This window comes from Crocuta crocuta, unplaced genomic scaffold (genome assembly GCF_008692635.1).
Source record: "Crocuta crocuta isolate KB4526 unplaced genomic scaffold, BGI_CrCroc_1.0 scaffold348, whole genome shotgun sequence".
NCBI classification, from domain to species: Eukaryota; Metazoa; Chordata; class Mammalia; order Carnivora; family Hyaenidae; genus Crocuta; species Crocuta crocuta.
Genome location: NW_027529573.1, coordinates 765712 through 791937, shown reverse-complemented (window position 1 = coordinate 791937; position 26226 = coordinate 765712). Strand labels below are relative to the sequence as shown.

The following is a 26226-nucleotide window of genomic DNA, read 5'->3' as shown; positions in this document are numbered from 1 at the left end:
CCCAGAGGAAGATTCTTGGCTTGAAATGTGGCTTCCACATCTCTCCTGGTTCCCAGTTACCTAAGGATAATGACTCAAATCAGCAGGCCGGCATTTAAAATACTCCATGATCTTGTTTTGCCCAGCCTCATTGCCCACTGCCAGGCCTCTCTTCTCTGATTTTGTTTCTAGCCTTGCTGCCAAGCCTTTGTTTGCTGAATACCACTTCCTAATATCTTTTCCCGGACTCTCATTTTCCTCAAGGTCCAGTTAACTGCATTTACACATATTTAGATCTACCTTATGAGACAAGATAATGTATCTTACTTATTCTATAGTTACTCCTTTCCCTATGCTGAGCATGCAATAAAATTCTCAGAGAGCCTAGGTCCCTTCTCCCCTGCTGCCCTTGACATTTGTACTTAAGTGAGGTTGTGTTTTAGTCATTGGGATTTTCCTATTTGTCCAAGACCCAGCCACAGGCCTGGTATGAGGGACCCTCAGCACAGAATGCCACAACTGAGATGGGCTTAGTGACCAGCCAGCCCATCTACCCCTCTCTTTCCCACAGAAGGATGTTCAGTCTGGGTTTGAATGCAGATCTGCCCCCATGGCTTACAGGCTGTGTAACCTTGAGTCACTAATCTGACTCTGAAAAAAAGGGGGAGACCAGCTGTGCCCACCTGCGAGGTAGGTTGTGAGAATTAAATGCCTATGCCTATACAGGCCTAGCAATGGGCTGGCTCTTAGTAGGTATGTCATGAATGTTACTCATCACAGCCAGGCTACTCTGTCCCTCCTCTCATGGAAGGAAGGCACAGTATGCCCAAAGTCACTTCTCAAGGTGGGAGCGCAGCTCTGTAGCCCGCTGGATGTGAACTACACGTGTATTTGGGGGTGGCGGGAGGGGTACTGTCCCCAAAGTACGGCCCCGATCCTGCCCTGCCAGTGCAGACCCAAGCGCAGGGTGTGTCCCCACGGCCGGGTCGCTAGCCTGGGCCCGAGGAGGCGCGAGGGCGAGAGCGGGGGCGGTCCTGGCCCGCCCCTCAGGGCACACGGGCTCCAGGCTCCTCCGAACAGTAGGACTATTTGCTTTTTGGGATCTTCTCAAGTCAGATCTTCAACTTGACCTCAGAGGCGCGCTTCAAGGAGGAGCTGTGATACTTGAGCTACCTATGCAACCGCCATCACCGCGCCCCTTCCTAGGGCTCCGCAGTCCCCACCCTACTCTCCCTTCTCCCACCTCCACCTATGCGGTGGTAAAATGCAGCACTCACAGGGCGCCTGCGCAGCTCTCGGGCGGGGCCGTGGCGGTGGCAGCTATNCCGGCAGCCCGCGCTTCCCGCGCCCGCCCCGCCATTTCCTGAGGCCGGGCCGGGGTGGGGTCTCCGAGGACGAAAGGAGCCCCACGGGGATGGGTGGGTGACGATGCCCTCCTGCGTGCGGGGACAGTGCCCCCTTTCGGGCGGGCAGGGGTCGCGGCATCCTACCTCGGAGCCCTGGGTTGGGGGAGGGGGTGCCCGAAGAAACGTGAGAGAGCCACATTCCTCGTTCTAGACCGTTCTGCTTGACCTGGAGGCTCACCTCTCTCTCGCCTTCTTTCATACCCCAACTTGTAATAAAGAATCACCTAGTGGGTGGCGCCGTGTCTCTCCTGGTTTTCTCTGCTACTACCTGAAGTGTGTGTGATTCAGATGTGTTTTGCCCTGCTCGCCGGAAACGTTCTCGTTCCGTCATCCCATACCNAGGCGGGAGGGCGGGGGGCGGCGGGTGTGGGGCGCGATTACCAAGCTTGGTGTGGGGAGCATCTGTCTGGAGATTAAAATGAGACGTGACTTCTTGGCGAGACAAATCTGTATGCCTTTGCATTCCTGACACCCTCATAGATCCTTGTAGATCGATTCTGCAGCTTGATTTCCGGTGAAAGAGCCTTGCCCAGCCACACCCTAGCAAATACCGTGGATTAGACCCCACCTGCAATTGAGACTAAGTTCCGGTTGTCCTCGCACTGTCCCTGCCTCTCAACATTATTTTACGTTTTCTCTAAATGAACGTTAGTTCTCTGCGTCAAGGTCACGCCAGCTACAGCTGGCGGCCACCAACCTGCAATGTTCATCCAGTGTACATCCTCTCGAGACCTGGGAGGATCCGCCCGGGCCCCACCTTAGACCTAAAGATTCTGCAACTCTAGGATTGGGACTGAGAAGTCTGCATCTTAACCAGTGCTCACGGCAATTTTTAGCGGGCTGAAGCTTGATAATTATGGCCTGAATTATGGCTCATTTGTCCTTTTGCTGGACTTGTGAGATTTCTTAGAAATCTACAAATTGAGAGGCTCCCTAAAATTTCAGAATCATTTGAAAAGCTTCTTTTCAGGCTTTTGATATTAATATCATATGAAATGCATTGTTGACGTCAATATTTAGATGTATCCAGCTAAAAAAGACAGTTGAAGAGCTATCTTTCCTGTAGTATCCTTGTTACACATTGCCCTAGGTGTGTTTGAAAACCACCACTGCCACTCATTTGTTTATTCATTGGTGATCCCGATTTGAGCACTGGCCTGCTGTCACGGGCTAAGATAGTTTTAAACCAGGGACAGTCTAGGTCTGGGATCTTTGTAATTTAGGGGGACCTCTTTAAGACACAAATGTAAAATATATTAATTTTGCAGATTTTACAGAAACAACTGAATCCATTTCCTCCAAAGGGGTTCTGAGCTTAATTTTCTTCTGACCATACAGCAAGTCACACTTGAGTGAGCCTCTTCTCCCCAGTAACCGTGGTACTGGGATTGTGCCAGCTGAGGCCTCGCTGGACATTTTAGTGAGGTCCTCCTTCACCTTGTGAGTGGGGCTTGAAGACCTCAGTGTTAGGAGTCCTTTGGGAATAAAGAAGGAGTGGGGCTTGAATAAAGGTGAATTGGGGTTAAAGGAAAATGACTAGAAAGGCTATCCTGGAGCTCTGGGAACCCTGAGGCAACTTGAAGAAATGGAAAGTAAGGAAAGGATTGAGCGATGTAACCAGAACGAAATACAGTTTGAGGAGAGAAAAAAATTGGTTTTCTGCTTTTCAAAGCAGTCTCGAATAATGCTTTCCTGCAGCTAGACACTTGTGTTCACAGATTTTCTTTGAGACTTTAAGGTAGCGTGTTGCAAACCAATGGACCCTTCCATGTGTTGGGAATCTAATATCTGTATCTATCTGTATCTTAAATGATTGATGGGTTGAATAAGCCATCCAGCATTTAAAAATCAGTCCAAGCTCTAATTCTGTCATCTGAGAATTGTGATAAACCATTCCCTCAAGGTAACTACTTTTTAAAAAATTCTGGGGTTTTTTGTCATGTAAATTAATGGAATATATTCACTGGAAAGGACTTGGCAGGGGTCGGTGGAAGACTGTTTCTTATGTTTTACCTATTGATACTTGTGCATTAAATAATGTTATTGGGAAAAGACTCAGTCCCCATTTTATTAATATTGTAGGCCTAAAGTAGAGCTTCTGTAAAAGGAATTCTAGTAACCCTCTGGATTTATGTGGGATTTCTTCGGGGTGGTGGAAAGGCTGGTAAGTAGACTGCTCGCGTGGGTAGACCCTGAGTGAGGAGATGTTCTGATGCCACCCCTCTTATAACCTTAAAACCTAATATCCCTTGGCTTCAAGTCCTTTGAAATGTAAAATTACTAATGTTGGTGTTAATACCAAGTCAGTTCTCAGTCTTTATTCTAACTTGTTTTCTGTTTTCTTTATAATTTAAATGGTCACCTGATAATGCCTGTCTGTAATCATTGATGTTCCTTATGCTACCAGCGTCACCTGGAGGATGGTGTCGGTAAGCTTTAAGAAAAATCATGCATACTGGAAACAGTGGTGTTGCCTCAAATCAAGGCAGTTCCCTGCCTCACCCCATAATTTGAAGAGGCAAGAAATGCTGAAGTAAAGGAGCATCTTCAAGATCTCCTCATTTCATACCTAGCAGCTTACAAAGTGCAGCAGTGGGAAGAAGAATTGTGAGAGATTGTGGAACCCAGGTCCTTTCTAGGCCAGACTTGGACTGACCATAGACAAATCATAACCTCTGAAAAATAGGTATTATACCATATTAAGAGAAAGTGAAATAAACCTGTAAAGGGGGATAAAAATGTCAGTGCATTAGACTGAAAGATTTAAGGTAAGAGGGTAAGTAACCAGATGTCTGGTGATTCATTCATGTCTCTTATTGCTTTAAGTCATCTATTTTTATTAAAACATAGAGGTAGTATTATGCATTTATAAAACAGAATATTTGGAATAGCATGGTATGTTTTAACATTGATACGTAGTTGATTACAAGACTGACAAAGGACAGAGAAAGTCTGAAGGACTTGAAGAATATAGAAATCTAAGTGCAGGAAATAAAGCTGCAGCTTAAACAGTCTGAGAGGAAGAGGCACTTGGCTCAGCTAGGGGCAAAAGGCTCTTACTCCAACAGCTGTGAGATTATGGGAAGTGGAGGAATGAGCAGGTGGTGTATAAAAGAGCTTGGCTGAGTGATTCAGGGCAAGACCTACCCTGTGTTGTATGTTGCAGGTATTAAAACTAAAGATAATTTTGGGGTGTACCAAAATTGTGGTTAGTGTGAAATCTTAAAGCCACATCAGTACTGTAGTTTGAAATATGAAATAAACTAAGTGCTCATTTGTAATGTAATTATTCCTTTGCCATATTTTGGCTAAGGAAGGAAAGAAGGTTCTGGATTCTTGCAGTAGCCTGAATTAAAAGGATTTCAGATGGTGAACAGTTCACGGGGCTTTGTCTGGAATTTCATATGAGTGTTAGAATGCAGTGTCATGCTTCCAGAAATATGGTTTGGGAGGAGGTACCCCAAATGTGTTTTCTGTGTTGCAATTCATTGAGTTTATGGAACTTACCGTTTTACTTATTAGGCATTCAGTAAACTCCGGATGGGTTAGCTCTGGATAGTTGTTAACTCCATTTTACAAATGGGATTTAAAGAGGTTAATTTTTTCAAGGTCAAGTTGGAAAGCCAAGCATTGAACTCTGGAAAGTAGGACTCTCACTTTAACCACTGTATAATAATGGCCCAGGAATAATATTTCTAGTATATATTCTGGTATACTAGTCATCATTGGTGACTGACTTCCAGGCCCTTTACACCAGTGGGCTTAGTGAATAAATAATTTCGTCTTTCAGGTGTGAAGTCATTTTTGCCAAGTTTGATTAAAAACAGAATCTACCACATATGGGTCTTAGCTATAGCAGGGGAGCGTAAAAGGCAAACTCACACATGTGGATTTTGCTTGTTCTGAAGACCAGGAGGGTTTTTTTTTAGTGTACGAAACAAAGGTTTAATTGAATTTGAATTCTGCTCTGAATTAAGAAGTGCAGGACTCTATGTTAAATTATATTTGGGGTATTTTAAGAAATTGTTTCATATTCTTGGCACGAGTTGTTTCTCCACATGGCTTTTAGTATATTTTATACGCCTATAGGCCCTAAAATTTCATTGTCTAGGTTATTGGTAAAAGTCCTTCTAGTGTCCTGGTTGAGGCCACCCGTCTTCCGCCCCATGGTTTGGGTGCTCTTCCCACTCCTGGCTGCAGTGGCTTTCCCCTGTGGTGGTGGGTGTTGGCATTTCCATGCGATCAGAACTTGGCACAACTTCTGAAGCTTTCAGCGCTGGTGCCTCCAGGGACAGTAGCATGCAGTAATACCATTCAGATGGGTTGTATTTAATCCTTGCCAATCCCTACAAAAATGTTCGGTTATGTCAAGAGCAAGAAAAGGCAATCTCTTCATGATACAGAGGTAGCTATTTTGACTAATTTAAGCTTCAAGTGGATATTAACTACCTGAACTCATCTGCTTTGAGCTTGAAGTTTAGCTTCTCTGGACTTCTAGAACTGCAGCCTCACCCTGGTGAGGATAGGAAGTGGTCTTTCCAGGTCTGGGCAATTGGTGACAGGTGGGTGCTTTGCCAGCTTGAGACCAGGCAGAATCCTCACTTTGAGGACAGTAACTTGGGGAAGAGTCAGCCAAAAAAGCTTTCATCCCACAAGCTTGTTAGTAGCAAGTGGGTGTGGGTAACTATAAAAGATGGGATAGTAGTGTGTGTATGTAGCTCTGAAGGATGGGAGTGCCCTTCAGGAGAAATAACATTTACCCTGACTTTGGCGATGTGGCCTGCAGTCCATGGGGGTGGCATTTTTTGTTTGCTCAGTATTAGTTTTGAGGTTGGATGTTTCCCAGATTAAGAACTTTAAATTTTCCCAAATAGTCCCTGTGCTATTTTTGGCAGTGAATCTATTTTTACTCACAAACACATAGTTTATTGCCTGGTGAGTTAGGAGGAGGAGGCCCTTAGGAATTTTTGAGTCAGTGAATGTTGTCACAGGAAGATAAATGAGTTAGTAGCCTACCGGCTTATTTGTAATTTCTAGTACTGCTGTGTAGCAGTAGAGTGAAGGAAATGGGGTGGAAGTGAGTGCCCTGGGCTGGGAGTTGGCATAGCCAAGCACAGTATGGTAAGGCCATCAGTTGAATGGCTGGCCTGGAGTCCAACCCTTAAGGGAGATGGAGAGATGGGCCTTTATAAATGGGAATGGCCCACCAATTTAAGGTTTTTGGAAAGAGTGTAAGTAGGATTAAATGGAGTGGGAGGTAGGCAGGAGAACAGGAAGGCCGAGAGGCTGTGTGCAGAGTTGAGGAGCCCCTTAGAGATGGTGCAGTCACTTGAAGACGTAGTCTCTGGAATGGCTTCCCTGAGGGCCTCTGATGTGTGGCAGAAATGAGGGTATATTGAAACTGGCTGGAGTAGAAAGCAGGTTGAGAACCATTGTGCAGTCTCTCTATCTCAGAAATTCTGTTTCTTGTCTTTGCTTCATGTTCCCAGTTAGAAACCATTTGTAAACTTATATTTGTAGAGCTGCACTAAATCATCTCCGTGTAATATGCATGCAGATGACCATCCAGCTGTGGTTGGGACTAGTAGTTATTGTTTTCCTTTCCATTGCACTACATTTCCTCCCAGTGTCTGCTTTTAGCATATGACCGGACTTGCTTTAGGTGCCCTGCTTCCAATAGTCTGGAATTTGAAATACTGGGAACTGGTGCTAACATTAACGAAGGTGATTTGCAGTAGGTATCACCAAACAAGACTGGCTGTAAATCCTGTTTGTTTTAATAGGACATCTGATTTCACTTTGCTATATCAATTTCCAATGTGGGGAATGCTCAGTTTCCTTTAGTTATCTAACCAAGTAATAAAACAATCTTCCTTCCATAAGTTTCCCTTTTGTAACTGAGTTATAACCCAGGAGCATTAAAAAATACTATATTTAAACGTATCCAGTTATTTCCTAGTTAGGCCCTGGCTGGGGTTCTAAGAACAATGCTTGCTTAGCTGTTAGTCACACTCAGCTGATGCTGATAGTGATTCATTCAGACTGGCAGGAAACCAGATGATTGTTATATAAACACTAATACTCCTAGTAAATGATTTTGCTTGTGAAGGTGTGATAAACATTGCCCTGTAGCCATTTTGGGCAGTTTATTCTTGATGGAGAAGAGCTGCATGAATTCCTGAAACCTATGGATACACCCAAATTTCATTTAAACTAATATTATCAACCTTATGCCTTTCCACACCTTTTATTGTTGCTCAGGAAAATGGAATCCTAGAATATTAGAGCTAAAGAGGTCCTTGGAAATTGTTTAGGCTGATGCCCCTTGTTTTACTTTTGATTCCCAGACAAGGTCACACAGCCAGCTCAGGCTAAACTCCAGATGTCTTATGGTGGTGTTTTTGTTGTTGTTATTTTTAGTAATGATACTGTCCATCATACAAATACCCTGTGTGATATGTAAACATATTTCACATATGCACTCAATTTTAATGATACACTCTGGGGAGTTATCTTGGTGTGTCTTTGTGGCAATCTTAACAAGCAGCTTTATTAGCCACAGGGTGGAGTATATAGTGACTCTTAAGGATATTGTTGCATTTTATTTAAAAAAAAAATTTGGATATTGTTTGCATTTTAATGTCAAGTGCCTTAGTCAGATATACTTACTGCAGGATCTAAGGAGCTCTCAAATTCTGTGCTTGCCTCACGTTTGTTTCACTGAATATTGCCCTGGAAAAGTGAGTCAGTCAAGAAGATTCAAACATTCTGAGATTTGTCAGAGGATTCAAGATGGAATTTTTATTTATAAGGGTTGCTTCCTTAAGAGACAAAGTTAACAAATATTTATAAAGTCTTTTTATATTTCTAATAAACTAATGTATGTGTTTAAAGGAACTCACTGGAGGAGAAAACTAGTGGGGGTTACAGGTCTTCACCTGGATTTGAAGGGAGCATGGATTTTGGATTAGTAGAGAGAAGATTGCCCTGGACTGAGGTAGATCATTGAGAAAAGTGTAGAGACCACTCATGTCTATGACGAGGAATGAGGAACCTGGTTTGCAGTCAGCCATCCTAGGGAATGGGCAGAGGCAGCCTGTAGCCAAAGACCACACCTAAGTAAAAAGTGGGGTTGGGTTGATTGGGTAGGCAGAGGAGGAGAGACAATCCTGGGTAGGGGTCTGCAGCAAAAGAGCATGGGTAATGGGGATAGGGAAATGGAGAAATTAGAAAACAGAGTTGGTATGGTATTTTTATCTTGTCCAGGGTATGTTGGTAGGGATGGGTTGCTGGTAGAAGAACTTGACACAAGTTTTCTAATTTTACACATAATGACTATATTTGTTGCTTATGTTCTTGAGTTAATGTTTTGGTTCTTTTTTAGAATTTCTGGTTCTCCATTACTCAGTCTTTTCAATCCATGGTAAAGCATGTCTGTTTTAGGGGTGCCTGGGTGGCCCAGTCGGTTAAGCATTCGACTTCAGCTCAGGTCATGATCTCACGGTTCGTGGGTTCAAGCCCTGCATCAGGCTCTGTGCTGACAGCTCAGAGCCTGGAGCCTATTTCAGATTCTGTGTCTCCCTCTCTCTCACTGCCCCTTCCCCACTCATGCTCTGTCTCTCTGTCTCAAAAATAAATTTAAAAACTATAAAAAAATTTTTAAAAAGCATGTCTGTTTTAATATGCTGTTAATAACTTTCTCCCTTGCACCTGGCCTTTCACCCCTTTCCCCTCACTTATAGGAGTTTCCTTATGGGTTAAGTAATATTTTTCTTTGCTCAGTGTTTTATGGTTTCCTAAGTGTTTTTCCTTCTTTTCTGAAAATTAAAGACTTACCAGTAAGTCATATAATTAAGGAATCTCCCTACTTTATTAAAGAGGCTGATTTAGCAAATTAGTGGCTTTGCGGGGGCCCAGACCAAAATTTTCTGGTTCCAAACCTGTATTAGTTTCCTTGGACTGCCAAACAAAGTACCACAACCGGGTAGCTTAAAATAACAATTATTGCGATTGGGAAGGTTAGAAGTCCAAGATCAAGGTGTTAGCAGGGCCGTGCTCCTTCTGAAGGCCCTAAGGAAAAAAATCCTTCCTTGCCTTTCTTTCAGCTCTTGGTGTCTCTTGGCAATCCTTGACCTTCCTTGGCTTTTAGACACATCACTAATCTCTGCCTCCATCATCACATGGTGTTCTCCGTAGGTCTCTCCAAATCTCTCACTCATAAGGGCACCAGTCATTGGACTTGAGATCCACCCTAATACAGTATGACCTCATCTTGACTTGATTACATCTTGTAGAGGTCCTGTTTCCCAATAAGGTCACATTCATAGGTACCAGAGGTTAGGACTTCAACATAGCTTAAGGGGAACAATTGAACAAAAAGTCCAGTGATCTTTCTGCTAACTACATAGCTGACTCACTTAGAGTTGGTGTCATGGAGAACTACCTAAAGAAAGCTACACCTTCTGAAATTTAACATTTCCACTTAAAATAATTGGTGCTTCCATCCTTGATGGCCAGTCAGGGTTTCCTGTCAGGTAAGTCAAAGTAGAGCTTACTGCTGAGTAACTGTGCTTCCTTTCAGCAGAGGCTGGGGGCATATTACTGTCACTCATGCATCCATTTAGATTGGGGGAGGCCTGGGTATACAAGTGGGATTCTCTTTGTTAACCATTCAGGGCAAAACTCTGGCCACTTGATCTGTGTTTGATCTCATCTGTGAAGCTCTTACCTATTAATATGTATTTGAGGGAGGTGTGATTGGTTCTTTTTTGGAATATACAGTTGGAAGCAGAATCTGGAATGTACTTCCAGTTTATAATCCTTGAACATTTGGCAAAGGAATTGTTTGATCTCAATGTTGACAATACCTTATGCAGAATAGCTGACCCTCAGGGCTTTTTCATCTGCCACTGTGTACCACCACCGTATTTGCACAATTATCTTTATTCCTATACCTCTGTCACGATGAAGGCAACATCTTAAATAGGAATTTCTCGAACGCCTTATCACTGAATATTTTATTTCAAGTATTTATTTCTTCTGTTTAGACTATAATCTTTGTTCAGACAGGAAGCATGTCTGATTGGTTTTCCCTAGTATGGCTTGTCCATAATCCTGTTTTTTTTTTTATTTCTGAGAGAGAGAGACCGTGTAAACAGGGAAGGGTCAGAGAGAGAGGGAGATACAGAATCTGAGCAGTCTCCAGGCTCTGAGCTAGCTGTCAGCACAGAGCCCAATGTGGGGCTCAAACCCATGAACCGTGAGATCATAACCTGAGCCGAAGTTGGACGTTTAGCCACCCAGGCACCCCCATAATCCTGTTTTTGAGCAGTGTTGTTGATTAGATTCAAAGGAAGATTTCTAATATTTTTGGATTCAGTCTTCATGTTTTTGGGATTTTGCAGGTGACGGAGCTCAATGAACCTCTCTCCAACGAAGATCGAAACCTCCTCTCTGTGGCCTATAAGAATGTGGTTGGTGCCAGGCGATCTTCCTGGAGGGTCATCAGCAGCATTGAGCAGAAAACCATGGCTGATGGAAATGAAAAGAAATTGGAGAAAGTTAAAGCTTACAGGGAGAAGATTGAGAAGGAGCTGGAAACAGTGTGCAATGATGTCCTGGCTCTGCTTGACAAGTTCCTCATCAAGAACTGCAATGATTTCCAGTATGAGAGCAAGGTATTTTACCTGAAAATGAAAGGTGATTACTACCGCTACTTGGCAGAGGTAGCTTCTGGGGAGAAGAAAAACAGTGTGGTTGAAGCTTCTGAGGCTGCCTACAAGGAAGCCTTTGAAATCAGCAAAGAGCACATGCAGCCAACGCACCCCATCCGGCTGGGTCTGGCCCTCAACTTCTCTGTGTTCTACTATGAGATCCAGAATGCACCTGAGCAGGCCTGTCTCTTAGCCAAACAAGCCTTTGATGATGCCATAGCTGAGCTGGACACACTAAACGAAGATTCCTATAAGGACTCCACGCTCATCATGCAGTTGCTGCGAGACAACCTCACCCTCTGGACGAGCGACCAGCAGGATGAAGAAGCAGGAGAAGGCAACTGAAGAGTCTTCAGGTCCCTGGCCCTTCCTTCACCCACCACCCCCATCATCACTGATTCTTCCTTGCCACAATCACTAAATATCTAGTGCTAAACCTATCTGTATTGGCAGCACAGCTACTCAGATCTGCTCTCCTGCTCCTTGGGAAGCAGTTCAGATAAATCTTCATGGGCATTGCTGGATTGATGGTTGCTTTAAGCCCATAGGGGCTCCCTTTCCGAATTGTGCAGAAAAGTGGGTTCTGAATGAGGCATTTTATGCCTATTGATCTATGTGAAATCCAAGCAAAAGCATTGGGGAAGTTTAGAAAGGAGAATTAGCCAACACAGGCTACAATTGATATTTAAATGATCCATTTAAAACAAGCCAATAGTGTTTTGTTAAGCAGTACATCTTGTGCATGCAAAAAATGAATTCACCCCTCCCACCTCTAATGGAAAACTGTTAAGGGAAGCTGATTACAAAGACCACTCTCTCCTTTCCATCAGCTTCATAATGAACTGTTTAATGTGAGGTTTCAGTAACGCCTTGTTTTGCCTCCTTAAATTATGATGTGCACAAACCCTCTTTTTCAATGCAATGCATCTAAAGTTTTGATATCTGTAACTTTTTTTTGGGGGGGTTGCAATTGTTTAAGAATCATGGATTTATTTTTTGTAACTCTTTGGCTATTGTCCTTGTGTATCCTGACAGCGCCATGTGTCAGCCCATGTCAATCAAGATGGGTGATTATGAAATGCCAGACTTCTAAATTAAATGTTTTGGAATTCAATGGGTAAATAAATGCTGCTTTGGGGATATTCTGTCTACATGTGTGTTTTTCATTTTCCCCCCTCTGAAGGAGCTGTTTAATAGGTTACCATTTTGAATCCTGTTTTTAGTTTCAAACACTGAAGCATTTTTAAACAGTAAGTTTTTTTGTTTTTTAAGTTTATTTATTTTGGAGAGAGAGAAAGCAGGGGAGGGGCAGAGAGAGGGAGAGACAGAATCCCAAGCAGGCTCTGTGTTATCAGTGCGGGGCTGGAACTCAAATCAAGAGTTGTACACCACCCAGGTGCTCCTAGCACAGTGTTTTCTTGCTCTCTGATTCCATTATATATTTTGCAGTATACACATAAGACTCCTGGATTTTCAGTTGTTTTCTGTGAACCCAGTCAGCATAACCTCTCTGACCCACTCTTCCTGACACCTGGTGGTTGTATGGGTGCTGAGCAGACCAAAATACTGTCTTCCTCAGTGTGGTACCTGACCAATGAAAGGTCAGGCCTGTGCTTAACTTGGGAGGATGTAGCTTGAGGCACCCTGTGGGAGTGTTGTTGATATTTAACACTCAGTAGGTACTGAGCTTATACATGTCCTCACATTTTCTGAATACCGTTTCTGTATTAGATACATTAAAATGTTAATTCAGGGCACAACCTGGATCCTTGAAATAATCTAGTGATTATTACTAAGAAAGTTTTAAGTATTCTTTAAAATCGAAAAAAAAATCCTCCATCTGAGTTTAAAAAAGGAAAAGGCTGGAACCCTTAAGCTCTCCCGTCTGCTTTCACACCAAGGCTTCTCTTGAGACTTAGCATCCCCAGCTAGGCTCATTCTCTAGTGATGGGGACTTGAGCCCCTCACAGATTTTACCACCTGCAGCTTGGTGTCCAGGACCAAAAGTGATCGTTAAGTGGACTGGTTCAATAACATACAGGTCTTAAGATACCTTAATCTTGACTAAAGCTTGACACTAGACTGGTGAGAAATGCTATCACACAGTCTCTCGAACTTCCATTGTGGTGGAGGCACAGACTTTTTAGCTTAGAAGTTTAACCTGTTTTTTCATTCTCAAGTAGAGGTAGGACCCTTGTACTCCTAAAATACTGTTTCAGGTTGACCTAATTGCTAGCTAAAGTGGTTATTGAGTTTCACTTCAGTTAGTAAGTCAGGTATTTTAAAATTACCAGCTTTATGTGGCCAAGACACTTGGCTTGATAAACATGTAAACATTAGAACTTTATAAGTTTGAAATGCCCTTTACAAGAAGAGCTTTAGGAAAAGCACTCAGCATTTTTGTTGCACAGCTGTCTTAGGAAGGGTTTTGTCCCCACCTTGCAAGTTAGGAAAGTTGAGGTGCAGGGATTGTGGACCCCTGGAATTCACACAGCTCTTAAGCCACAGAGGACACAGAGCCTGTCTATGGCGTCACATCGGGTCTGGCAGTGCCATGCTCCAGGCAGCCTTGACAAGCCACACAACTTTTTGAGACTTAACATCTCTCAGTTTTTATTTAAAGTGTAGGATTTGTAATATGTTTTCATTCAACTCAAAGTACTCCGTGTAAGGCATTTTTGGTCTGGGAATGGGATGTGACATAAGGACACACAATTACATTTTAACCCCACAAGTGATTAATGGGATTCTTTGAGAGCACTTGAGGGAGCTACAAATTACATGTGCCACAGACCTGGAAGCCTCTACTACATAATCTTAAAGCTTTCCTTCCAGTTTTGTACACTCATGTGTTAAAAATTGTCAAGATAAATTTATGAAATGTCAGTGTCATCTCAATGTTAACAGCAGGGGAAACTAAACTCCAGAGAAATGAGATGGCCATTCACTGGGGAATGGAGAGTCACTGGAAAATTGGTAACAGAACTTAGACTAGCATTCAGATTCTTTAAATTTTTGTTCATGGTTCTTAACACTACTATGTTCTTGGGATTGAGAAGAAAGAATTGATGTGGCGCACATCCCATTCTGGGGACACTTTCAGTGCTTTAATATTTTCACTTAGAGTTGAAGGGATTAATACTTGGATGTTTAAGTTCATTGGTGCTCGTGGCAGATTTTCAGTATCTCCTCAAACACTACTCGAAAATCATTTGTTTCTGCTGGAGGAAGGTATAGGATTCTTTTTTTTCAAGTTTTTATTTTAATCATCAAGTGCGTATCGTGACAAGCACCCTCCTTAATCCCCATCACCTATTTCATCCCCTGCTGTCTCCCCAAATGGTAATCGTCAGTTTGTTCTCTATAGTTAACAGTCTGGTTTTTGGTTTGTCTTTCTCCCTTTGCTTGTTTTGTTTCTTAAATTCCACATATGAGTGAGTTCATACAGTATTTGTCTTTCTCTGACTACACTTAGCTTTATAATCTCTAGCTCCATCTATGTCATTGCAAATGGCAAGATTTCATTTTTTTATGGATGAATAATATCCCAGTATATATGTAAACCACATCTTTATCCATTCATCAATCGATGGACCCTTGGGCTGCTTCAGGGTTCTTGGTAATGGAGCTATTGTCAGGTAAATACTTGGTTGTCTTAAATCTCCAGACTGGAGGGTTCTGGATGCTTCTTGGTTTTTAAAATGAACTAGGCTGCATTCTGAATGTTGGGCCCTCTACACTCTCCTATACACCTTAAAGATTGCCTGCCATTCAAGAGACAGAGGGTCCTCAGTTTTCAGGAGACCCTCCATCAGGGAAGCATAAACACGGATTCTCAGCTGTCTGAGACTTAACAGATCATCTTCGATTATAAAACCCAGTAATTAGACTGATGAAAACAATAATTTCAAATCTCTACTGTGTTCTGTGCACTTTAGATGTGTGGTCTCTGGATCTTTACAGCACCCTTTGAAGGTAGGAATGATAGTCTTTTTAACAGATGAGGAAGCCAGGTTATTAAGTGGTATGAGGTACACAGCTAATAAGAGTAATAACACTGATATCAAAACTGGGGCAGTCTTCCAAGGCTCTTTCCAGTACACCATGGGTTTTTTGATCCCTATCTGGAGAAAAGGAGTCCCAGAAAAGTTACAATAGCTTGCCTCCCTGCCCCTCTGGTCTCTCCTTCCTTATTCAGTCTATCCAGCATCCCACCCAAATTAAGGCCTAATGAAATACTGTCTCTTACGAAGCCTCTGATCTATCCGGGAGTCTCCTGCCTGGTGACTTTGGGTTAGTCTTTGCATTATTATTCTAAATTTTTAAAACCATTTTTATTTACTTTTGAGAGAGAGCATGAGCAGGGCAGGGTCAGAGAGAGAGGGGGACATAGAATCAGAAGCAGGCTCCAGGCTCTGAGCTGTCAGCACAGAGTGCAAGGTAGGGCTCAAACCCACAAATTATGAGATCATGACCTGAGCCAAGGTCAGACGCTCAACGCACTGAGCCATCTAGGTGCCCCATTTGCATTATTATTCTAAATTATGGTGCACATTTCTCCTCTACCTCTATTGGGCCATAGGCCTCTCTCGTGCCTAGCGAAGCAAGAGGTCCAAAAGGTTGAGTGAGCTAAATATTGAAGAAAATCAAGTTCATTTTCCTAAAGTATAACTACCATGCCATTTTGGAAGGCAGAGACTATCAGGAAGAAGAGGGAAAATAACAGTTGCTGACTTAAGTCACTCTATTAAATGGGGCTTTTATTTTATTTTTAAAGTTTATTTATTTTGAAAGAGAGAGAGAACTCGAGCAGGCCAGGGGCAGAGAGAGAGAGGGAGAGAAAACCAAGCAAGAATCCCTCTCCTAACAGCATGGAGCCAGACAGGGGGCTCAAAACCATGAACTTCGAGATCATGACCTGAGCCAAAATCAAGAGTTGGATGCTTAACTGACTGAACCACCCAGGTGCCTCTAAATTGGGGCTTTACATACATTAAAAAAAATAAAAGCCAACAATCCCACGAACAAGGTTGTAGCTGCAATCGAGAGGCTCAGAGAGGAAACAGACTTGCATGTGGTCACACAGCTGGGAAGTGACAGAGCATGTCCTTGTGCAGGGTTCCAAAGTCTCGGTTCTTTTCATGAGTATGTTGCCTTCAGGCAGAGGCTGGAAGACTGACATTTCTGGTCTCTCTTGATGGGACTCTTTCCTTCCTTATCAGCTGGATTTCTCTCAGTTTATCTTCTTTACACTTTCCTCTTCAGATCAGTCTCTGCCCCACCCCCACCTCCAGCAATATCCAGCAACATGGAGCTTAATGCCTTTCTTCCTCCTAATCCTTGGAGGTCCTTCTTCCAGAAGGGAAGATACGTATCAGTGCTACAGCAACAGTATGACTCAAGAGGTGAACCAAAGCACCACTGGGTGAAATCTCTACATAACTGGACCCAACCTGTTTAGCCAGCTCTCATTTTGGCCTAAGCCATTACACTTCCTTTCTGGAATGGCTTTCTTCTCTTGGTCTATTCAAATCCTATCATCTATGAAATCCCATCTTCTCCCTGACAGCTACTCACGACCCTCTCTCTGGACTCCAGTACTATGAGTCTGTACCACACAATGGCACTTCACCTTCACTCACTCAACAAATATATTGAGCTCCTACAGGTAGACTTTGGGCAGGGTGCGTTGCCTGTCCTCAGGCGGTTAACACTCTAGTGGGGCGGGGGAGGCCCGGATACAATAAACAGAAAATATAGTAACCATGAAAATGTCATTCAGATTCTTCTCCAGGCCTAGCACACAGCTCACAAGAATTTGTTGAATTCATGAACAATTGATTGATTTGAGACCAAAATCTTTAATAAGAAATGACCAAAAGGAATCCTTTTATTCCACCACCTAAGTCTACTGATGAGCCACATAAGACACAGGGGAATTATGTCTTGGACTTTGTTCTAACATCACTTGTAAATTGATGGTGTGACCTTGAGCAAGTTCTGGCCTGTCAGCAGCCTCTAAAAATGAGGTGGGTGCTTTTGGTGGTCTTTGCATACTTTTCCATTTCTGATTTTCTGTTGTTTTCAACTGCTCTGGGACGGTCCCCATCCTCTTCCTGGCCTTTTTTCCTGTACCCAACCCCCCCTTTCCTTCTGCCCTTCATATTTGTCCCTTTTGCATCCGCCCTCCACCCCCCTTCACTTTCCTGGCCACCCCTAGTTTCAGTGAGATGGTTGCCATGGCAATCACCTCCTGGAAGTGACATCACTCATCTCCTAGGCAACTGTTTCCAGGGCAGTGACATCATTCAATCACTATGGCAACCCTCCAGGAGGATAGTTCTGCAGTGAAATGGGCAAACAGAATTCTTATGTATTTCTGGGGATTGGGGGAATTCAGGGAGATTATTAAAAGAAGAAAAATACTTCAGGAGCAATAAGAAAAAGCTTTGGGCTTATAGGGGAAAAGTGGGAAACCAGTGTGGGGTTGGGGAAAAGCAGAAATTCTGGGATGAACCTCTTCTTTTCAATAAGTAGACTGACCAAACTGGGGCACTTGAGAGTGAACGTGGGCACCATTCTTACTATGCCCAGATAACAGGTGAACATTGGGCCTCCCTAAGCAAACCAGGGAATGTGGTCCCCACCATAAGCAGACAGGTGCCTGGCCTTACTCCACCTATGTTCATCCAAAAAACATTGATTCAACTCAGTGTGGGCACCAAGGAAATCATAGTGAGCAAAACCAGCCTGGATCCCTGGCCTAATGGAGCTCACATTGGTGTTTGTGCTGGAGCTGGCGATAAGCCTGCAGTCATGCAATGAATGCTTGGGGAAGGGAAGGCACAGAACACCAGAGACATGTTTAACAAAAGCACACAAAGCAGCCTGGACAGGAGGGGAATTTACTCAGTGGGGCTGAGATGGAATGGGGAGAATTGTTTTGGCAAAGGTAACAGCATGTGCAAAGAGAGTGTGCAGAGCACCGGGAACTGAAAGGAGGCCAAATGGCCAATGTAGAATTGGAGCTTGGGTGGGCAGTGAGGATAAAGAGGGTGTCAAGGACCAGGACTCATAGGACTTTGGAGCACTGGGAAGCCCCATGGAAGTGTTTTGAGAAGTGGGAGACATGATCCTTTTGCATTTGAAAAATCTTGCCTTTGCTTTTGTGTGGGACAGAGTGGGAGAGCAGTTTGCCCAGGAGGAATACTGGGTAGTGGGGACCTGGGTGGTGGCAATGTGATAGACATGGTGGGTATATTTGGGAGGTAGAGCTGACAGGATTTGCTGAAGGACTAGATAATGTGTGAGGGTAAGGAAGGACTTGAGATGACAGGACATCATGAATAAGCTGGGTTGGGGTGTGGCTTTGTTTTCTCACAAATAAGGAAGCAGAGCAGGCAAGAGAGGAGCTCAGTTGCAACATTTAAGGAGGCATGCAGTGTTAGGGACAGTCTTTGAAAGGAATGCCTCCTTCAAAAATCTCTTTGACCTCGGCCACAGCAATTTCTTACTCAACATGTCTCCAGAGACAAGGGAAACAAAAGCAAAAAGGAACTATTGGGACTTCATCAAGGTAAAAAGCTTCTGCACAGTGAAGGAAACAGTCAAACTAAAAGGCAATCGATGGAATGGGAGGAGATATGTTCAAATGACATATCAGATAAAGCACTAGTAACCAAAATTTATAAGAACTTATCAAATTCAACACTCAGAAAACAATCCAGTGAAGAAATGGGCAAAAAACATGAATAGACAATTTTTCAAAGAAGACATCCAGATGGCTGAAAGACACATGAAAAATGCTCAACATTACTCATCATTAGGGAAATACAAATCAAAATCACAATGAGATACCACCTCACACCTGTCAGAATGGCTAAAATGAACAACTCAGGCAATGACAGATGTTGGCGAGGATACAGAGAAAGACGAACACTTTTGCACTGCTGGTGGGAATGCAAATTGGTGCAGCCACTCTGGAAAACAGTATGGAGGTTCCTCAAAAAATTAATAATAGAACTACCCTACAACCCAGCAATTGCACTACTAGGTATTTACCCAAGGGTTACAGGCTGTTTCGAAGGGGCACATGCACCCCAATGTTTATAGCAGCACTATCGACAATAGCCAAAGTATGGAAACTCTTTCCATAATGTCCATTGACAGATAAATGGATAAAAATGTGGTGTATATATACCCAATGGAGTATTACTCAGCAATCAAAAAGAATGAAATCTTGCCATTTGCAACAATGTGGATGGAACTAGAGAGTGTATTATGCTAAGCGAAATTAGTCAGTCAAAGACAAATATCATATGACTTCACTCATATGTGGAATTTAAGATACAAAACAGATGAACATAAAGGGAGGGGAAGCAAAAATAATATAAAAACCAGGAAGAGACAAAACATAAGAGTCTCTTAAATACAGAGAACAAATTGAAGGTTGCTGGAGGGATTGTGTGTGTGGGGGATGTGCTAAATGGGCAAGGGGCATTAAGGAAGACACTTGTTGGGAAAAGCACTGGGTGTTATATGTAGGGGATGAATCACTGGATTCTACTCCTGAAATCATTATTGCACTATATGCCAACTAACTTGGATGTAAATTAAAAAAAATAAATAACAGAAAAAAAAAAGGAATGCCTCCTTAAATGCTGAACGCTGAAAGGAAACAGGGTTTGTTTTGTTTTGTTTTTAGGAGATGGGGGACCATGTCTGTGGAGCAGTAATATCAACAATCTCTTGTGTTTATTGTATGGAGCCTTCATTTCCACCAACCCCCTCATGTGGAGAGAACAGGCTGTGGGCCTGAGGCCCGAGTGCCAATGCATGCCAGCTGCTTAACTGTTCCCACAGAAGTCTGGTGAGGGAGCTCCTCACGGGCCCACCTCACAAATGAGGAAACCAAGGCACATATTGGCTCCAGAACCTGCCGAAGACCTTGAAGTTTACAAGTGGCTGCACCAAACCTCAGACTCAGGATTGCTGACTCCTGACTCCTAAGTCTATTCTCTTTCCCCCAGACCATGTTTACCAGCGTCTCAAGTTTCCTGGTGGAAGGAAAGGTGGAAGAAAGAAAGAAAGGAAGGGAGGAAAGAATGAAGGAATGGAGAGATGAAGGAAGGGAAGAAGGAAAGAAGGAACGGAGGGAGGAAAACCAAGTGCTTTCAGGCCAGCCTGCTCCTTGATCTTCACCACCCCTTTTGTGCTGGGAAGCAGAGGGTCTAAGAAGTGATAAGACCCTGCAGCTCAGCAGAGCTTCGCCATCACTTTCTCTCTGCCACAGCTGTTCTCCACTGACCTTTAAGGATCTGCCCTGGCATGCCTCCCCAGGAGGGGAAATAGGTATGAGCCGAGAACATGGCTTTGTGCCTTAGCCTCCTTCTCTGTAAAATGGGGATAATGGCAGTGTTAATTCCCACCTCATAGGTTTGTGCTGAGGTTAAAATGAGATGAGGAAAGTGCCTAGCCTGGGGCTCCAGCATAGATTGTAATTGATGAATGTTAGCGGCTGTTAGAATCAGGGCGGGAGGGCAGGAGTGTGGGTGTGTGCATGACACATGGCCTGTGGACGGAGGTGGCAGAGGCAGGGTACAGCAACATGCAGGCCAGTTGGTTGCTGAGGGAGAAGCCTCCTCCTCACCAGCTGGCTCCCAGGGAGACAGAATGGTTGTACCCTTTATTCCGTATCCTACACCTGCTCAGGAGGAGGAGGAGAAGGAAGAGGGGTCTGGTCTCCCCTGGGAAAAAGGGGACTGTAGAGAAAGCCAAGAAGCAAGCAGGTCACATCCATGAGGTGGAAGCATGGGCCAGGGCTGGTGGAAGGAATTAAGGGGATTACACATGGGCCTTCCATCCCCATCCATACCCTAGCCCTATCATTAAACAACCAAGGTTTTGCTACAGTCTTCGACTCTAGGACTCCAAAAGGCATAAACCACCCTGAGCTTTAAATGGAGAGAATAAACATGACGACTGGGCTCTGTCATCCCAGCGTTCGCCTGGGCACCCCCCCCCCCACTTCCTCTGGGTATTAGGTTCAACCAAAGCAATGGTATTAGTAGGAGATGCATATTAAGACATTTATTGCAGGGGTGCCTGGGTGGCTCAGTCGGTTAAGCGTCTGACTTCGGCTCAGGTCATGATCTCACAGTTCATGGGTTCAAGCCCTGCATTGGGCTCTGTGCTGACAGCTAGCTCAGAGCCTGAAACCTGCTTCAGATTCTGTATCTCCCTCTCTCTCTGACCCTCCCCTGCTCATGCTCGCTCTCGCTCTCTCTCTCTCTCAGAACATAAATAAAACATTAAAAAAAAGACATTTATTGCAAAAAGTTGGCTCATGATTTTGTGGGGCTGGCTAGGCAAGTCTGAAATTGTTAGGTACAGGCTGGAACTCTTGCCAATGCAGAAGCAACTGTCCACAGGCAGAATTTCTTCCTTGGGGAGCCCTCAGTGCTGATCTTATGGCCTTTTAACTGATTGAATCAGCCCCACCAAGATTATCTAGATAATCTCCCTTAAAGTCAATTTATTTAATTATATCTACAAAATATCTTCATCACAATATCTAGATTAATGCTTGATTGAATAACAGGAGTGTAACTTGGCCAAGTTGATACATTAAAAAAGAACATCATGCTCAGATGCCAGGTATGTGTTGTCTTGGTGGCCTGTGGAACACTGCTTTATTTTATTAAATTATTGACTACTTACTGAGCATTTAGTAAGTGCCAGGCACTGTGCGAAGTGATTTCCATGCAGCATCTCATTAATCTTCAAAACAAACCATGAAACAGGGGTCTTTCTTGTCCCTAATTCTAGAGGTAAGGTAAGCCTCGGATATGTTAGGAGGCTCCCAGGATCACGCCGTTGGGAAGGCAGGTCTCAGTGTTTTTGTGCACTTTCTATGGACTCTCCCTGTTAGCCTCTCCTGTTTCTTCCTTGTCTCTTCTTCTCCTGGGGCAGGAAGTTAGAGTTCAAATCGCTGCGTGAAGTGAGCATGTTCCTGATGCTCTGGATTTCAGTTTTGTCCTCTTTGAAGTAACTCCATCCTTCCTAGTCTTTCTGGGATTAGAAGGGAACGACAGACAGGACCGTTTTGGGACAACTTTGTCGGGCCTTTGCTGCCACCTAGGGGCCGGGCAGTGTTCACCACACTCCAGAAATGGCCCTCTGGAAGGTGAGTTTGCACACGAGCCGCTGAGGTCTAGCAAGATGTCAGGAGGGGGCAAGTGGGGGAGAGGGGGCAACTCTGGGCCTAGTAACAGAGACTTTGCAAATTTCACTGGTTCTTGCCCCCACCTGCTCACTCAGTTCCCTCCAGGGCCCTGTAGAGTCTTCAAAGATTTCTGGGAATCCGGAGGTCGTAGGGGATTTCGGCCCGTGACATGCTCTGCTGCTCGCCTGGCCCCGGCGGGGCTCTGCAGCCGTGGGGATCCCCAGGCTTTTAAGGGATCTAAGAGGGCAGCCGTGAACTTCTCTCACCCCATCAGGTCACCGGACAAGGCCCGCAGTGCGACACAGGGTCCAGAGGGGGCCCGGCCACTACGGCTGGAAAGGAGGAGAAGGAGACCCAGCGGGAGAACCAAGAGGGTTTGGAATCCAGGAAAGCTGTACTGGAGCGGGGGGTCACACCCCTTCCCACCGCCGGGACTCTCCACCCAAGCCCCGCCCCCGGCCCCGCCCCTTCCACTATTGTAGGGCGGTAAGCTGCGCTGGGCCCCAGACAAGTAGAGTAGCGGCCGTCAAGCTTCACGCTCTTTGGTTTAGAAACAGATGTTTGGTGGGGCGCCTGGGTGGCTTAGTCGGTTAAGCGTCCGACTTTCGCTTAGGTCATGATCTCGCGGTTCGTGGGTTCGAGCCCCGCGTCGGGCTCTGTGCTGACTGCCAGCTCAGAGCCTGGAGCCTGTTTCAGTCTGTGACTCCCTCTCTCTCTGACCCTCCTCTGCTCACGCTGTCTCTCTCTCTCTCTCTCTCCTAGAAGTAAATAAAATATTAAAAAAAGAAAGAAACAGATGCGTGTAGGTAGAGGAGGCGCGGGTGGCGGGCATGAAGTGAACGAGAGGTGGAGGGCAAGGCTGAGNCCCGTCACTACAGTCAGCCTGTCAGCCAGCCCAGTAGGCCAGCCGGTCAATCCAGTCAGCCTGTCATTCCCGTCAGCCATCTTGTCAGCCAGTACAACCAGCCTGTCAGTCAATCCTGTCAGCCAACCAGCCAAATCCGTTAGTCAGCCAGTCAGTCCTGTCAGTCTGTCAATCTCATCCGCTATCCTGTCAGCCAGTCCCGTGAGTCCATCAGCAGGTAGTCAAGTCACAACCAGTTTCTCCGTCAGTCCCTCCATAAGTTGTTGAGTGTCTTGCTGGGCGGTGAGAGGGCCATTACGGTGTCACCCGTGTCCTGGTGTGCTGGCCCCCGCGCATGGTGAAGGTTGATGAGGGGAGGAAGCGGGCGGACCCTGGGCCTTGGCTCTCCCAGGCATCCGTGGAGGAGTGGCCAATGGCGGGGAGAGGGTCCTGAGTGCCGTGGCGGTCTCGGGGCTCTCGCAGAGCTCCAGTGGAAGCGCCAGGCCCACGCTCAGGCGGCTGAGCTGGAGATGCCTCCAAGTTCGGCCCTTACCCGGCAGATGGGGTCCAACCTGATAGAGGCTGCGTGTGAAACCTAACCTGCTCCCCTTTTCGGTCTTCCGGTCTTCTGAGCTCGCCTGGCGGTGGCCCAGTCAGCCTTCCAGGAGACTCAGTGGCAGTGGGGCCAGACCCCGAGTGAGGAGATGATTCTTGGCTTCTGCCTCGCTGTGTGTCTTTGTGGGAGCCACTTAACTAACCGTTCTGAGCTCGGTGTTACTGTGCACTCTCTCAAGTGGGGGGGGGAGCAATTTCTGTACCTCACCACCGACCCCCAACTCTACTCCATACAGTGGGTTGGAAACCAGACCACAGAGTTGAAAGCCCTGGTGTGAAGAGGTTATATTGGTTTTTTTCGAGGTAAGGGAGGGAATTTGGAAGAAAGAAGACCCAGATGTGGCCTGAACCATTGGGTTACAGGGGAGCCCAGGGTTCTGGCCTTGGATTTGTGACTCTGGGCAAGTCCTTCCTCCTCTCTGGGCTTCTGTAACAGTGAGGTGCTTGGATTCCATGACTTCCAAGGCCTGAGACTTGAGTGGAAGTAAAATTCCTGAGTGGGAGGTCCCCCTAAGGACACCGTGGAATTCTGACCAGCCACAGTGTGGGGATTGGTTGCTTTTTGATCTGGTAAGTGTAAGGGTTAAAAGTGCCTGGTCATGTGTTCAGACCGCTGGTGGAGGGAGTAGGTACTTGGGAGGGTGGTAGCTGGGTTTCAGGAGTCAGAAAACTTCCTTCTGCCCAGCATGGTGAGCTCTTGGGACTCTTGTTGGGAGGAAGACTCTGCTGACCCTGGGAGAGGGAGAGAAGGAAATGGACAAACTTTAGCCATATTCTGGGGACAGCTTCATTCTTTTGGGTCCAGTCTCTCCCTTACTTCAAAGTTGGGCACCCAGATCGTATCATGCCCATGCCTCCTCAGTGGTCCAGTGATGTGGGAGATGCAGTTCCTGGAAGCCAGAGGAGACCAGGCAAGGCAGGCTTCTTATAGGGATCTGGTAGGATACCCTTACTAGAGCACTTACCTGGGAACGGCTGGGAGCCACCAGAAAGAGTTGGTTATTCATTCACCAAGTATATTGGACATTCATCACATGTCAGGCTTTGTGATAGATGCTGGGTGACAGGAGTGAACTATACAGACATTGCCTCTGTTTCTAAAGTACAAAATATAGACTGGTGTTAAGAGCAGTCCAAGGAAGGGGTGCCTGGGTGGCTTTGTTGGGTGAGCATCTGACTCTTAATTTCTGCTCAGGTCATGATCTCACAGTCATGAGATTGAGCCCCATATCAGGGTCTGTGCTGGGCATGGAGCCTGCTTAGATTCTCTCTCTCCCTCTCCTTCTGCCCCTCTCCCCTGCTCTCTTTTCTCTCTCTCTCTCTAAAAAACAAACAAACAAACAAACAAAGAAAAAGAAAGAAAAAAAAAGCAGTCCAAGGAAGACAAAAAAGAAGGGGGGGGGGAGTCAAATTGGCTATAGTTAAAGTTGTGTAATGAAGGTAGCAACAAGGATGCTGAGATAGAAAATAAGTAGGGCAGTGTGGGAGGTTCTCTGGGCAAATGACACTTAATGTAAGACCTGAGAGAGAAGGAGGCAGCCATGGAGTAGAGAGAGTACTCCAGACTGAGGGAATACCATTCATTCATTCATTCATTCATTCATATTACTCTGTGGCAGGTATTGTTCTAGTTGCTAGAAGAGAGATGAACAATAGAAGGGAAGCCCTTTCATAGAGCTTATGTTATAGTGGAAGAAGAGAGAAAACAAAGAATATCAGGGAGTGATGAATGTTATGAAGAAAATGAAAACAAGGTTATGGGATAGAAAATGACTAAGGATGAAGGGACTATGACAGATAGGGTGGTTAGGGAAGGCCACTGAGAGACCTCAATGGTGAGAAAGAGCCAGCCATGCAAAGGTCTGGAAGAAGAACATTCCAGACAGAGGGAGGAGGACGTGGGAATGAGTTTCACAGGTTTGAGACAAATGGCTGGTAGGAGAGTGATGGGCAGTGAGGTGGAGGGACCAGGTAATGAAGGATATGGCAAAGCTAGGTGAGGAGTTGGATTTATTAAAAAGCACTGGAAAACTGGTGGAGAAATGTGGGCAGGGGAGAAATCTGATCCCTCTGGCTGCTCTGTGTGGTTGTGGAGTGAGGTGGTAGGAGGGGAGGAGTGGAAGCAGTTAAGTCCAGGGAAGATAATGTTGGCCTAGGGTAGTAGCTGTGGAGATGGAGGTAAGTGAGCAGATATATCAATGGACTGGATTAAAAGGATTTGCTGACTGTTTAGATGTAGGGCAGAAGTGAAGGAAAGGGATGACTCTTTGGATTTTAGTTCCAGCAACTGGCTGGATGGTGATGCCATTGACTGAATTGGAGTGGGTTGTAAGGATAGGTTTTGGGGTGGAAAATGAGAATACAGTTTTGGAGAACTTACAAAGATTTCTGTTAAGCAAGTGGAGATGACAAGCAAGCACCTGGCAAGAGCCTGGACCTCAGGGG

At 45.1% G+C, this 26226-nt stretch overlaps 1 protein-coding gene across 1 annotated transcript; it reads left to right on the top strand.

Annotated features, from left to right (window-relative positions):
* The first annotated feature begins 3805 nt into the window (after positions 1 to 3805).
* YWHAH (tyrosine 3-monooxygenase/tryptophan 5-monooxygenase activation protein eta) lies at positions 3806 to 12240 on the top strand. The gene is made up of 2 exons (XM_077761485.1): positions 3806 to 3814; positions 10730 to 12240. The coding sequence occupies exons 1-2, from the start codon at positions 3806 to 3808 to the stop codon at positions 11441 to 11443; spliced, it is 723 nt and encodes a 240-aa protein (XP_077617611.1). The 3' UTR covers positions 11444 to 12240.
* The last annotated feature ends 13986 nt before the right edge of the window (positions 12241 to 26226 follow it).